We start from the raw sequence: 11,365 nt of genomic DNA, 5'->3' as shown, positions 1-11,365 counted from the left end.
CACACACTGAGGAAGTACTTCCGGGGCAGCAAAGAGGCTCGTCGGTGGCTGTGGGGACGGTGAGGTTGGCGGCGGGACGGTAGCGAAGCTTCCCGGGAGGAAGCTGGCGGCGTGCGAGGTCGTGGGGCCCCGCTCGGCAGACCAGGTCGCTGGGGAGGGGAAGGAGGTAACTTGGGGCTGGGCGGTCTATCCCTCGGGGCCGGACGCGGAGGCTGTGAAAGCGCTTTGGTTATTGAAATTTTATGTTTGTGTGAGGACTTGTGGTCGTTGTCAGCGTCGGAGAATTTAGGAGCGGATGTTTACACCGTATGTCTCGTTTGGGATGTATTCCTGCACGTGGGCGTAAGTGAGGGCCGTGTGTTTGTCCGTCTGGGGACCTGTTAATAATGATAGTAATGACAAACCACCACCACAAGCACTAACAGTTACCTGTGCGACGTTATGTTCCGGTCTGTGTTCCAAGGCCCTTACCACAAACATCGTATCGTTGAGTCTTCATAGAGGTATTACTACTCCCATGTTACAGATGAGAAAAGGGAGACGCAGGTAGGTGAACAAACCCCCGCACAGTTAATGCGGCAGAAAGTTGGAAGAAAGTCTAACTCTAGAACCAGTGCTCTTAGCTGCTCAGCTACACCGCCTTCCACATTGGTAACGCCGTGGCTGGAAGTTCCCATAGAATATGGAGCTGTTTATATACATACTTTTTTATTTAAAAAATATATATGACTCAGCCGTTCAGCTGTATTTATAATGATCCGGTTCTTGGAATCTTTCTACTCTAATTATGAAAATAATACTAAAGAACACATGGAAAATTTGCAAAAACATTTAGCAGTACAATCCCAGGTATCTGATATTTATTTATTTATTTATTGTCCTTTTCTGCTAGATTATGAATCCTTTGAGAAGAGGACGGTACAGCCATTCTGATAACAAAAGGAATGATAATGATGGTTAAGATGATACAGTCACCACCGCAAAAAATTCTCTTCTCACCTAGTTCAAATTTCTAGCACATTTTAGATACTTATGAAATCTTTGCACAAATGAAAGAACACAGCAAGTGTTTAACGTTTTGGAGTATGTCCTTCCAGTCTTATGAAATTTTATGAATAATTAATGTAATGTGTACATTATGTTATGCATGATATACAGCATGTAAGATATATATTTATTATGTATTGTAACTTGGAGAGTGCATAGAGCATATGGACAGTGAAATAAGTGTAAAATAAGTACATATTTATTGAACTACACAAAACTGATTGAACTTTGTGCAAGAACGGTGTAGTCTTTCCTATTAGGCCCTTGGAGTAAGTGGGGCAACCAATTGTATCTTAAATTAGTTCTTAATCTCCAGAGCTTGGTATATTGTAGGTGACCAAAAAATGCTTGCAAGAGAAGGAATAATTATTTCAGAGTTGGTTTGTGGGTCTTTGGGTAGTTGTATCTGGATTTTTTTTTTATCTATGTGTTTTGGGAATGTATAATGTATGTATATCATGTACTCATATGATCTGGTATCCATGTTACTGTATAATATACCTTTCTAGCCTTGTATCTTCTTCCCACCATACTCCTCCCTCTATACTACTTATGTCTGTCCATACCGTATTGTCAGACTTCAGGCCGTGAGCTTTTGCCTGTTTGTTTCCACACCGTTGAATTCTGTCATTGGTATCTTCATCTGTCAGAATCCTAAGTGCCCTTTAAATCAGGTGTTGCATGTTCAGATGCCTGCAGGGGCTAATTTGGTAACATAAATAAATCAGTTGGATTTGGGTGGAGATTGTAGGGAACTAGAGAGTAAAACCCTGTCTAAAAAGGCTTAGCAACCATTTGGTCTGAGCTACTTACTACCAAATCATGTCAGCACAGTGTTGCCACTTCTTTAAATTTTACAATGGAAGTTGAAAATCTCTATTTATATGCAAAGTCTGATTTTTAAGTGTTAGCAGTTAATATAAAACAAGTTTTTAAAGACTGTGCAGGCCAAATAAAAGCATCTGTAGGCTTCATTTGGTGCTTATTCCCACTTTTTGACCATTATGCTTATTTCAGATATTATGTGCATGAATTTATTCCCTGATTGTAGCAGAGTTCTACCTCTCTGTTCTTTTAGCATTTTGTGTATACCTCAATTATAGTGCTGCTTCCAAGCTGCCTTAGTTGTTAATGTCTCTTTTTGCTAGTATGTTAGAAAACATTTTGAAGACATAGATTGGGTCTGATTCTGCACTTAGCACATATTGGTATGAAGTATATACTAAGGTCTTGGTGTATGGATATGTATGGATGTGTGGGATACATTCATTTCTCTCCAGGTAATAATTTGGTTATCTTGAAAACCAGCATCTACTTTTTGTAAAAATACCAATAGTGTCTTGGCTTTAATTGCCAAAGGGCTGTACTTCAGGGAGGAATTGAATTGTTTTTTTTTGAATTGCTGTACAAAAGCTGGTCTGATGTATATCCTACCTGAAGGCTTAAATTTCATAATCTCCTCTCTGAGAAACTGAGATAGAAATGGCTAATGACTTCATTTTTTTTCTTAAAGTATCATTGATATATAACCTTATGATTATTTCATATAAAGACTCAAAAATTTTAATGATAGTCCATAAAAGGAAAAATTGATATAAATTGGACCTCAGTGAAATTAAAAAACTTTTGCTTTGTAAGATCCTATGAAGAAGATGAAAAGATAAGCTACAGACTGGGATAAAATATTTGTAAACCCACATGAATTTAGAATATATAAAGAATGCTTAAAATTCAACGGTAAAAAAATTAACTAGAAAATCAGCAAAAAATACAAATAGGTATTTCACTTAAGATAAAAATATAACAAATAAGCACATGAAAAGATGTTCAGTATCATTAGGCATTAAAGAACTACAACTTAAAGCCATTGCTTGATTATCATTATACACCTATCAGAATGACTCAAACAGAAAAATAACAGTACCACCAAATGCTGGTGAGAATGGAGAGAAATTGATCATATATTACTGGTAGTACACATTCATGAAAAACTAAGCAAATACTTAACTTATGACCCAGTGATTTCACTCTTGGTCATTTATTCCAGAGAAATGAAAGCTCATGTTCCCACAAAAACCTGTATATGAATGTTCATAGCTGTTTGATTCGCAATAGTCCCAAATTGGGATCAGCCCAGGTATCCTTCAACAGGTAAGTGTTTAAACAGATTGAGACAGCATCCATACCAAGGAATGCTACTCATCCATAAAAAGGAAGAAGCTGTTTATTGATGTACACAACAGCTTGGATGGATCTTGAGGGACTATGCTAAGTGAAAAAAGTTGATATCAAAAGGGTATGTACTGTATGATAACATTTACATAACATCTTGAAATGACAGAATTATAAAGATGGAGAACAGGCCAATGGTTACTGTGGGTTGGGAAAAGGGTGGGACATAGCTAAAAAAAGATAACACAGGAGATCCTTTGAATTGTTCTGTATCCTGAGTGTGGTGATGGTCACACAAATCTATATATATGATAAAATTTCATAGAAGTAAATACACACAATATGAGTGCATGTAAAACTGGTAAAAACTGACTAAGTTCAGTGGATTGCATCTATTAATTTTCTGGTTGTGATGTTATAGTATATAGATTGTTACTACTGGGGAAAACTGGGTGAAAGGTATATAAAATCTTTCTTTGATCTGCTTGTGAATATATGATAGTCTCAAAATAAAAAAAAAACAAAAAACTGATGCCCAAAAAGCCTATGTAATTAATTTTTTTCTTGGGATTTTATTTTAACCAGGTGATGATCTAATCATGGCAGATAAGGATGACATTGAGACTCCAGATAAGGATGACATTGAGACTCCAGTGATAACCAAAGCAACCTTCACCCATGGAGATGGGAAATATGAGCCAGCTGAGAATTCTGAGTCTTTTGACCAAAGTACCAAGCCAAAGAGTAAATCAGAGTCTGTGGCTTCCACTCGGAAAAGACCAGAATCCAAACCTTCCAGTGACCTTGAGACTTTAGAAGTTCTCCCTGTCCAGGCTTCACAGGCTGTAGGCAAAGTAGAGTATCTCTTAAAACATTGGTATTAAGAAAATGTCCAGAGTTAAACAGAATTGGGGAACAATACCACTTTTAGGGTTGTACCTATTTTTTCCTTCTACAGCCATAAAACACAATTTTCTCAGTTCTGTAAATGGCTGTATGAGTGGCTGCCTTCGCGGCTTTATGAATGGCTGCCTTTGCTATGTGGTGCTTGCATGTGGGTAACATACATCTGTCTGTCAGTCAAGCAATACATTTCTTTAGCCAAGTGATATGTATTTATTTACTCATACTTTTAACTAATAATTAGATATCTTGTTTGTATACTCTTATTCTCCTCTAATTTTTTCATTTTCCTTTGCCTTTTGTTTTTCTGTCTACTGTGAAAAATAGGAGTCTGTTTCCAAAGATGTACCCCAGACTGGATGGGGCTACTGGGGCAGTTGGGGCAAGTCCTTACTCTCCTCAGCCTCAGCTACAGTAGCTACAGTAGGTAAGGTCCATTAGTCATTTTATTAATTTTATGTGTATTTTGCTATAGATCAGTGTTAAACTGACTTTAATAATTCCTCTTCCATGTTCACTCAAGGGCTTTATATAGTTTGAGGATGCATTAGTGTTGATGGGCTGATTTATAATGCCACCAGAATTTTCAGCATTATCTCATTAAGGTTGATATCTAGGAATTGTTAGTATAAAACTATTCTTTGGTGATAATGAGTCCTTTTTTTTTCTTTGGTGAGGATACACTCAAAGATTAGTTATATAGAGTCACAATAGCATGTATTTTGGCTGTAATGATTTTAAAAGCATACAGTTTTGATACTTGGTTTGTTTCGTAAGTTTTGTTGACTAATAGTTAATATTCAAATTAAAAATGTATCATTTTCTCATTAGGGCAAGGTATTTCAAATGTTATTGAGAAGGCAGAGACTTCCATTGGAATCCCTAGTTCCAGTAACATTTCAACTGAAGTCCAATATGCAACAGGTCAGTATGTGGAAGCATTAATAACTAGAGTTATGGATTGAAATGGAACAATGAGCTCATTTTTTGTGTCTGTTTATTATCTGATATTCAGAGCATTGTGGGACTTGTGAGAAAGGGAATTTGGAATCTTTGACAGAGGTCTGTGTCCTTTAGCCACTTATTTGTCTCTTCATTTCACTTTCCTCACCTATGAAAGGGGATGATATTTTATATCTCTTTATTTATTTATATATATTAAATAAATAAAGCCATGAATGTAGAAAGTAAAAATTTTCTAACATTGTGCTTGGCAGAACTGAGTAAGAACTCAGTAAGAATTAGCTGAATTTGACTCTTGTCATGGCCTGAAAAAATATTTTTATGTATGAGTTTTGGGAGTGTTGTTTTTTGTATCTGATTTTTATGAAGGTGAAGTTTAATTCTAGAGGCCTGTGTTGATCAAATAGAAACCTGCTTTCACTTAAGCCATAGTGGGCAGAGTTATAACCAAGGATTAAGGATTAATGGGGCCTGGGATCAGAAAAACAAAGCTTTTCAGGGCCTGCTTTTGCGTTCTGTATCTCTCAGGGGCTTTATTGTCTCCCATTCTTGCTTCTCTTTGATCATCTGTATCATTTTGCTTTTGAAGTAGACTGGTTTTCTCTGCTTATCTTCCCCTGCTCCAGCTTTCTGTTGGGTCATGGTATAAGTGCCCATTAAGGACAAACTGGAATCAGTTATTTCTACTTCTAACTCCCCAGGAGAGAGAATTAGGTGAGCCTAAGCTTGGATTACATATCCATGTACCAGCTGTAGCCAGCAGCCATCACATTATACAAACATCAATGTAAAGGACTACGTGTATAAGCTGGGGTCACTGTTAGTGATATCTGCAGCAGACTACTTTGGCTGCAAGTAATATGTGACTAAAATGAGTTTATTTTTCTCTTAGGAACACCAGACGTAGGCTATTTTAGATTTAGTTTAGTGACTCATTGATTTCAGAGTTCAGTGTTGGCTTCTCCATGATTTTCTTTGTGTCTATGGTTACCAGACAATACTGCAGCTCAAAGTATAGTGTTCTAATATTATAGTGCTCAAAGTCAGGAATTAAGTGGATAGGAAGTATCATTCTCCTCATGTATCTCTCTCCCCTAAACGAGAGAAAAACTTACCAGCAATGCCTAGTGTATTTCCGATTCCATTGGTTGAACAGTGTCTCATGTTCATGCTGTAGCAGCAAGAGATGCTGGGACAATGATTTTGGGGCATTATTGTAAACCTCCATATTAGAAGCTGGGCTTAACAGGCAAGGAGAAAGGGATTAGAAATGGTCTTGGTTAGGTAAACAGCAGTGTCTTCCATGACAACCACAAAGATGTCTGCCACACAAGTCATATTTTAAGAAAGGCATTGAAAAACTGGATCAATCTTAAAAAGAGTGAGCTAGATAGTGAAATATCTAGAGTTAAGGTCTTACAAGAGAAAGTTGAAGGTATGGATATGGAATCAGTAAATTTGGGGAAAGGGAGATTGGAGGAACATGTCAGTTCCTTTCACATCTTTAAAGACTACTGTGGAGACGTTGGCTTAGATTTATTCTTTGTGGCTCATGAGGAGAGAACTAGTACCACTCTGGAAGTTATATGGTTTTAGTTTAGTAAAAAATTTTTAAAAGATTATGAGAATAAAGATAATTTTTGTCAAAATTGTTAGAATAAAAGAGAAGGAACTTCGCAAAATTAGAATGAAAGCTTTATAATAATAAACTCCACCTGCCAAGGGGAATTAATGCCCCTGCCAAGGATATTGTAGCTGAGATATGTCTTCTCAGAATTTTGAGGTAAACAGAAGCCACTGATGGAAATCATTCAGTCATCTTTCAGGGTTGGGGTAGAGTGATCCATCCTATGACAGGAAAGACCAGTAATTGATAGAGGGAATAGGAAGAAAGAACTGGTATGACCTGAGACACAGACTGGTACTATACAGAAGTATTTGTTGAGTGTTTACCCTTCAAGTGCCCTATCTGTGTTCTTTTATGCTTACAAACCCTCATGTATCTCTCTCCTGGGGGAAACGGGGGGAAAATGTCAAATGAGTACATTAGTGGGTTAAGGAATAAAGCATGTTTTATGCTTGTATTTGCATCAAAGGTTCATTTCCTTTTTAGTGTAGGTAGGCAGTGTCTCTTGCTTTAGACATCAGAGATATTATAGGAAGATTATTTTTCTGAACTCATTCTGACAGATTAATACACTCAACAGAAATTTACTAGGTGCCTGTTCAGTGCCAGACACTATTTTAAGTGCTGCTGGGGGAGGCATCAGTGAGCAAACCAAACAAGATCTGTACCTTAATGGTAAAATGAAATGAAGAAAAATGAGGAGGCAGAGTGCCTGTCATGAACAAAGCCCAATGCTTGGTGTTGCAAGAACTTGCAAATGAGTTAGACATAGAACCTGACCTCCCTTCTGGATTTAATGGATGAACTCATCACTGAAAGAACTAACCAGAGCACAAGTTGGCTGAAGTCAAATGTGGTTGAGGTTCCAACAAAGGGCTGTGGGATCTTCAAGCAATTAATTTATGTTTTCAGGAAGTAAGATATTTGAGTTAGATTTTGAGAATGGTTATAGTGTTGACAGAGAAGCTGTGGTAGGGATTTTGAGGTTAAGGAAGCAGCATGAATTTTAAAAAGTGAAAAGACATGGGGGTGTTTGTGGAAGACCAAAACCCAGGGTTTGTATAGGGATGGAGGAAGAGATAAGCCTGAAAAGTGGGTTACATGTCATAGACATACTTGTTTTTCAAAGCAAAAATAACTAAATTTTTTCCTGATTTTTGAAAATGATAATGCTCATCAGAGGAAAACTAATAAAAAAATAGAAAGTTATAAATAAGTAAGTGAAAAAATCTGATTCTGTCTAGAAATAACATTTTGGTATTTATCACTGCAGATTTTTTTTGTGTGTATATAAATACATACATTTAGGAAACTGTAATCATACTACTTTTTTTTGACTTACCTTTGTTTAAAGCTTAGATTGATCATTTTAAGGCTTGTTTTTAAGCTTCTTTAGAGTGAATCTAGAGTAGCCTTTACTCTTAAGTGCTAATTGAGCCCCACTACTAAGGCCTCTGACCCTTCTAAGGTCTCTACCTAATACTAAGTGTTTAACCCTAGGTCTCTCTACTTGATTGGTCAAAGTTAAATGTCTCTCAGCCTAGCATGAACTTTGGACATTGTTTAGATTATGACTCCATGGTAGTTCTTTGCTCAGTATTGTGGAGTCTTCCAATGCATGAGCACCTTATTTATCCAACTGAAGACTTAAGGGCACTCCTGTGTAGATTTCTGGAACTCTTTACTCTATAGCCCCCTCTTCTCTAGTTCTCTGACTCACAAATTCCAAGTGCTTCAGTCTTTCTGTTCTCCAGTCTTTGTCTCTTCCATTCATTCAGCAAGACTACCATGCTCTGCTTAGTTTTCCCCTCTCAGTGCTGAGGTCTGGAAAGCTAAGCCAGTCATATGGTTCTTGTCATTTGTTTCTCTTATCTCCTGGACCGTAGTCCTATACTGTCTATGTCCAATGTCTGAAGGCAGTTTTTTCTTATGTTTTGTGTAGTTTTCTAGATGCCGTGGTAGAAGGCCAGTTCCAATACCAGTTAGTCCCTCATAGCTGGAAGTGGAAGTCCTCCCTATAATAGTAATTCTTTGTTGATCTCCTATAAGAGATTTCAAAGTAAATAAAATAGGACAGATTTTTTTTTAGTGAAATATACCCATGTTTGTAATGCATGTCTGACTCCTATGATTAAGCATATTTTTCTAGGATAAAATTTAGAATAGGCTGGATTTTTAAAAGTAAGTTTTTTTGAGTAATAAATTTATATACACTACGTTTACTCTTTTTAGGTATACAGTTTTACTTGTTTTGACAAATATATAGTCTGTTGTTACGTATATCAGTAGTTTGTTCAAAAGACTGGATTTTATTTTTGAAATGAAAATGAGAAAAAGCCATCAGCTTTCATTTTTAAATAGGCAAATAGTTTAATAATAATAATAATAATACAAAAAGGGCCTTCTGTGTGGGAAGCAGGGTCTAATTTTTTTTAATTCACGTAGATGCTAATAAATCAAAACTACTTATGGACCATCCCTTCATGTTTACACATCCTTTCCCTCCTATAGGAGAGACAAAGGCCAAAGAAAATGAAAATGCCTCTCCAATGACTGGGCCATTTGGTGTATTCTCGACCATCTCTACTGCTGTTCAGAGCACAGTGAGTAAAAAGTGTTAGGTGGCCTGCTCCCTTCTATGATTGTAATGGGTTTTTGTCTTGAAAAGCCATGGGGACTCATTACCTTTATGGGAGTTCAAATCTCTGAGGTCAGTCACTTTGATCTTTCAAAGTAGAATGAGAGCTACTTGAAAACTTAAAAGAAGTAAAAGAGGGAACAGGAGATGAAAAGTAATGGGGGCAATGTATGTAGTATTTTATGGACTAGGAAGTCTTAGTTTGGTGGCCCTAGAAAACTTCTCTGCCTAACAAAAATGTGTTTCTCATAATTGCATCTTTTAGGTAAAGGGGAAATTATACTATTCATGATAGATACTTATAAAACTATAGATGATTAGAAACATTTTTGAAAGAATTATATAGGAAGTTTAATAGCTTTTCTACATGAGGATAGATGGCTAATACTTTTTAATTTTAACTTTTTTTCAAGTATAACATATATACAGAAAAGTGAAATCATAAGTACTCAGTTTGAGTTTTCACAGTGTAAATATTCAGATTAAAAAACAACATGGTGGTGCATCTGGTGTCTCTCCTATGCTCACTCTTAGTCATCTGTGCCTCCCCCTCTTGCCCACGAAGATAACCACAGTCCTGACTTTCTGCTGTTACAGATGCTGTTGAACTTTATGTAAATGAATCGTACAGTATGTACTCTGTTGTATCAGCTTCTTTCATTCAACATAAAATTTGTACGCTTTATCCTTGGTGTCATTTGTGTGGTGTATTCCATTTTCTTTGCTGTATTCCATTGTGCTACTATGTCACATTTATTCATTCCACAGTTGTTGAGAATTGGTTTTTAGCTTTTACAAATAGTGCTGCTGTGAGCACTCTTGTATGTCTTTTGATGAACCTTTGTACACATTTTTCTTGAGTTACACACTCAAACGTGTGGAGTTGCTGCGTCATAGGATATTAATATGTTCAACAGTGGTTGGTAGTGACAGTTTTCTAAAATGATTATACTAGTTTACATTCCCACAAAGAGTATGTGATTATTTCAGTTGCTCAGCATTCTTGCTTGTGCCTGGCATTGTTAGCCACTACTTCATACAGACAAAACATGCACATGTCTTTTTTCAATATTATTGTAATGAGGTTGTACATGTTTCCTAGGGAAAGAGTGTTATCAGTGGGGGCTTGGATGCCTTAGAATTCATTGGGAAAAAGACAATGGATGTAATAGCAGAAGGGGATCCTGGATTTAAAAGAACCAAGGGTTTGATGAATCGGAATTCTACACTCTCTCAGGTACTGTGTCTTTACCTGTTTATTTCCTGTCTCTGTTTTAATCTGTGTTTTGCCTGGGGCAACTTGGGACCTTGCTGGGTTTTCCTTTTGAAGAATTTTCAATTATTTTTTTGGCAGTGAGAGCTCTAGTGCTCAGAATGCCCACTTTTTTCCTCCTCTTTCATTTGCATAGGAGTCTCATGTCACTGCAGTATATGATGTCAAGCCCTTTCAGAGTCATTTATTAGATTAATGTGTAAACCACTTTCAGAGAAATGCTGGGTTCCTTGGGTGTTATTTACCTGCCTAGTGTCAAAGTATGTGTGATCATTTTTTTCTTGCAGCTCCTCAGCCTGTTGGATTTGAATTGCAATGGCAAGAAGGAAGGGTGGTGTCTGTACTGTTACCAGCTCAGCTTTGCTTCCCAGAACTCTCCAAACTCACCTTTGGGCTCTTATTACTTGCTTCAGTGTAATGCCTCCATCTCTTTTTCAGGCTTTACGAGAGGCAAAGGAGAAAGAAGAGCTATGGACCTCCAGTGAGATTAGCATGGAAACAGACAAGAAAACTCATTATGGGCTACTCTTTGATGAATTTCAAGGCCTTTCACATCTAGAAGCTTTGGAGATGCTGTCCCAAGAAAGTGAAATAAAGGTAATTCCAACCAAAAATTTCAACTGGAGTAGTGTCCAAGCAAAGGAATACTGCATAGTTTCCTTTCTTTTTGTAAGTTGGAAGATGGAATGTATTTCAGGTGGAGGCTTGAGACTTTGTAAAAATACCATACCAAAACAAAAAA

At 36.9% G+C, this 11,365-nt stretch overlaps 1 protein-coding gene across 4 annotated transcripts in view; it reads left to right on the top strand.

Moving 5' to 3' along the window:
- The first annotated feature begins 12 nt into the window (after nucleotides 1-12).
- The window catches only part of FAM114A2 (family with sequence similarity 114 member A2), a 44,000-nt gene continuing 32,647 nt past the window's right edge, over nucleotides 13-11,365 (top strand). Inside the window, exons 1-7 of one of the 4 annotated variants that reach the window (XM_037025131.2) lie at nucleotides 13-145; nucleotides 3,805-4,073; nucleotides 4,450-4,549; nucleotides 4,954-5,046; nucleotides 9,224-9,315; nucleotides 10,453-10,587; nucleotides 11,062-11,220. In XM_037025131.2, coding sequence (XP_036881026.2) covers nucleotides 3,819-4,073; nucleotides 4,450-4,549; nucleotides 4,954-5,046; nucleotides 9,224-9,315; nucleotides 10,453-10,587; nucleotides 11,062-11,220 — 834 coding nt within the window. In that variant the 5' untranslated portion in view covers nucleotides 13-145; nucleotides 3,805-3,818. Of the gene's footprint in view, nucleotides 167-214; nucleotides 343-3,804; nucleotides 4,074-4,449; nucleotides 4,550-4,953; nucleotides 5,047-9,223; nucleotides 9,316-10,452; nucleotides 10,588-11,061; nucleotides 11,221-11,365 lie in introns of those variants that run through there. The other 3 variants (XM_037025130.2, XM_073231165.1, XM_037025128.2) reach the window with 3 other exon arrangements.

Source organism: Manis javanica, chromosome 1 (assembly GCF_040802235.1).
Source record: "Manis javanica isolate MJ-LG chromosome 1, MJ_LKY, whole genome shotgun sequence".
Lineage (NCBI taxonomy): Eukaryota > Metazoa > Chordata > Mammalia > Pholidota > Manidae > Manis > Manis javanica.
The sequence above is the reverse complement of the archived record's forward strand: the minus strand, read 5'-3'. Positions and strand labels throughout refer to the sequence as shown.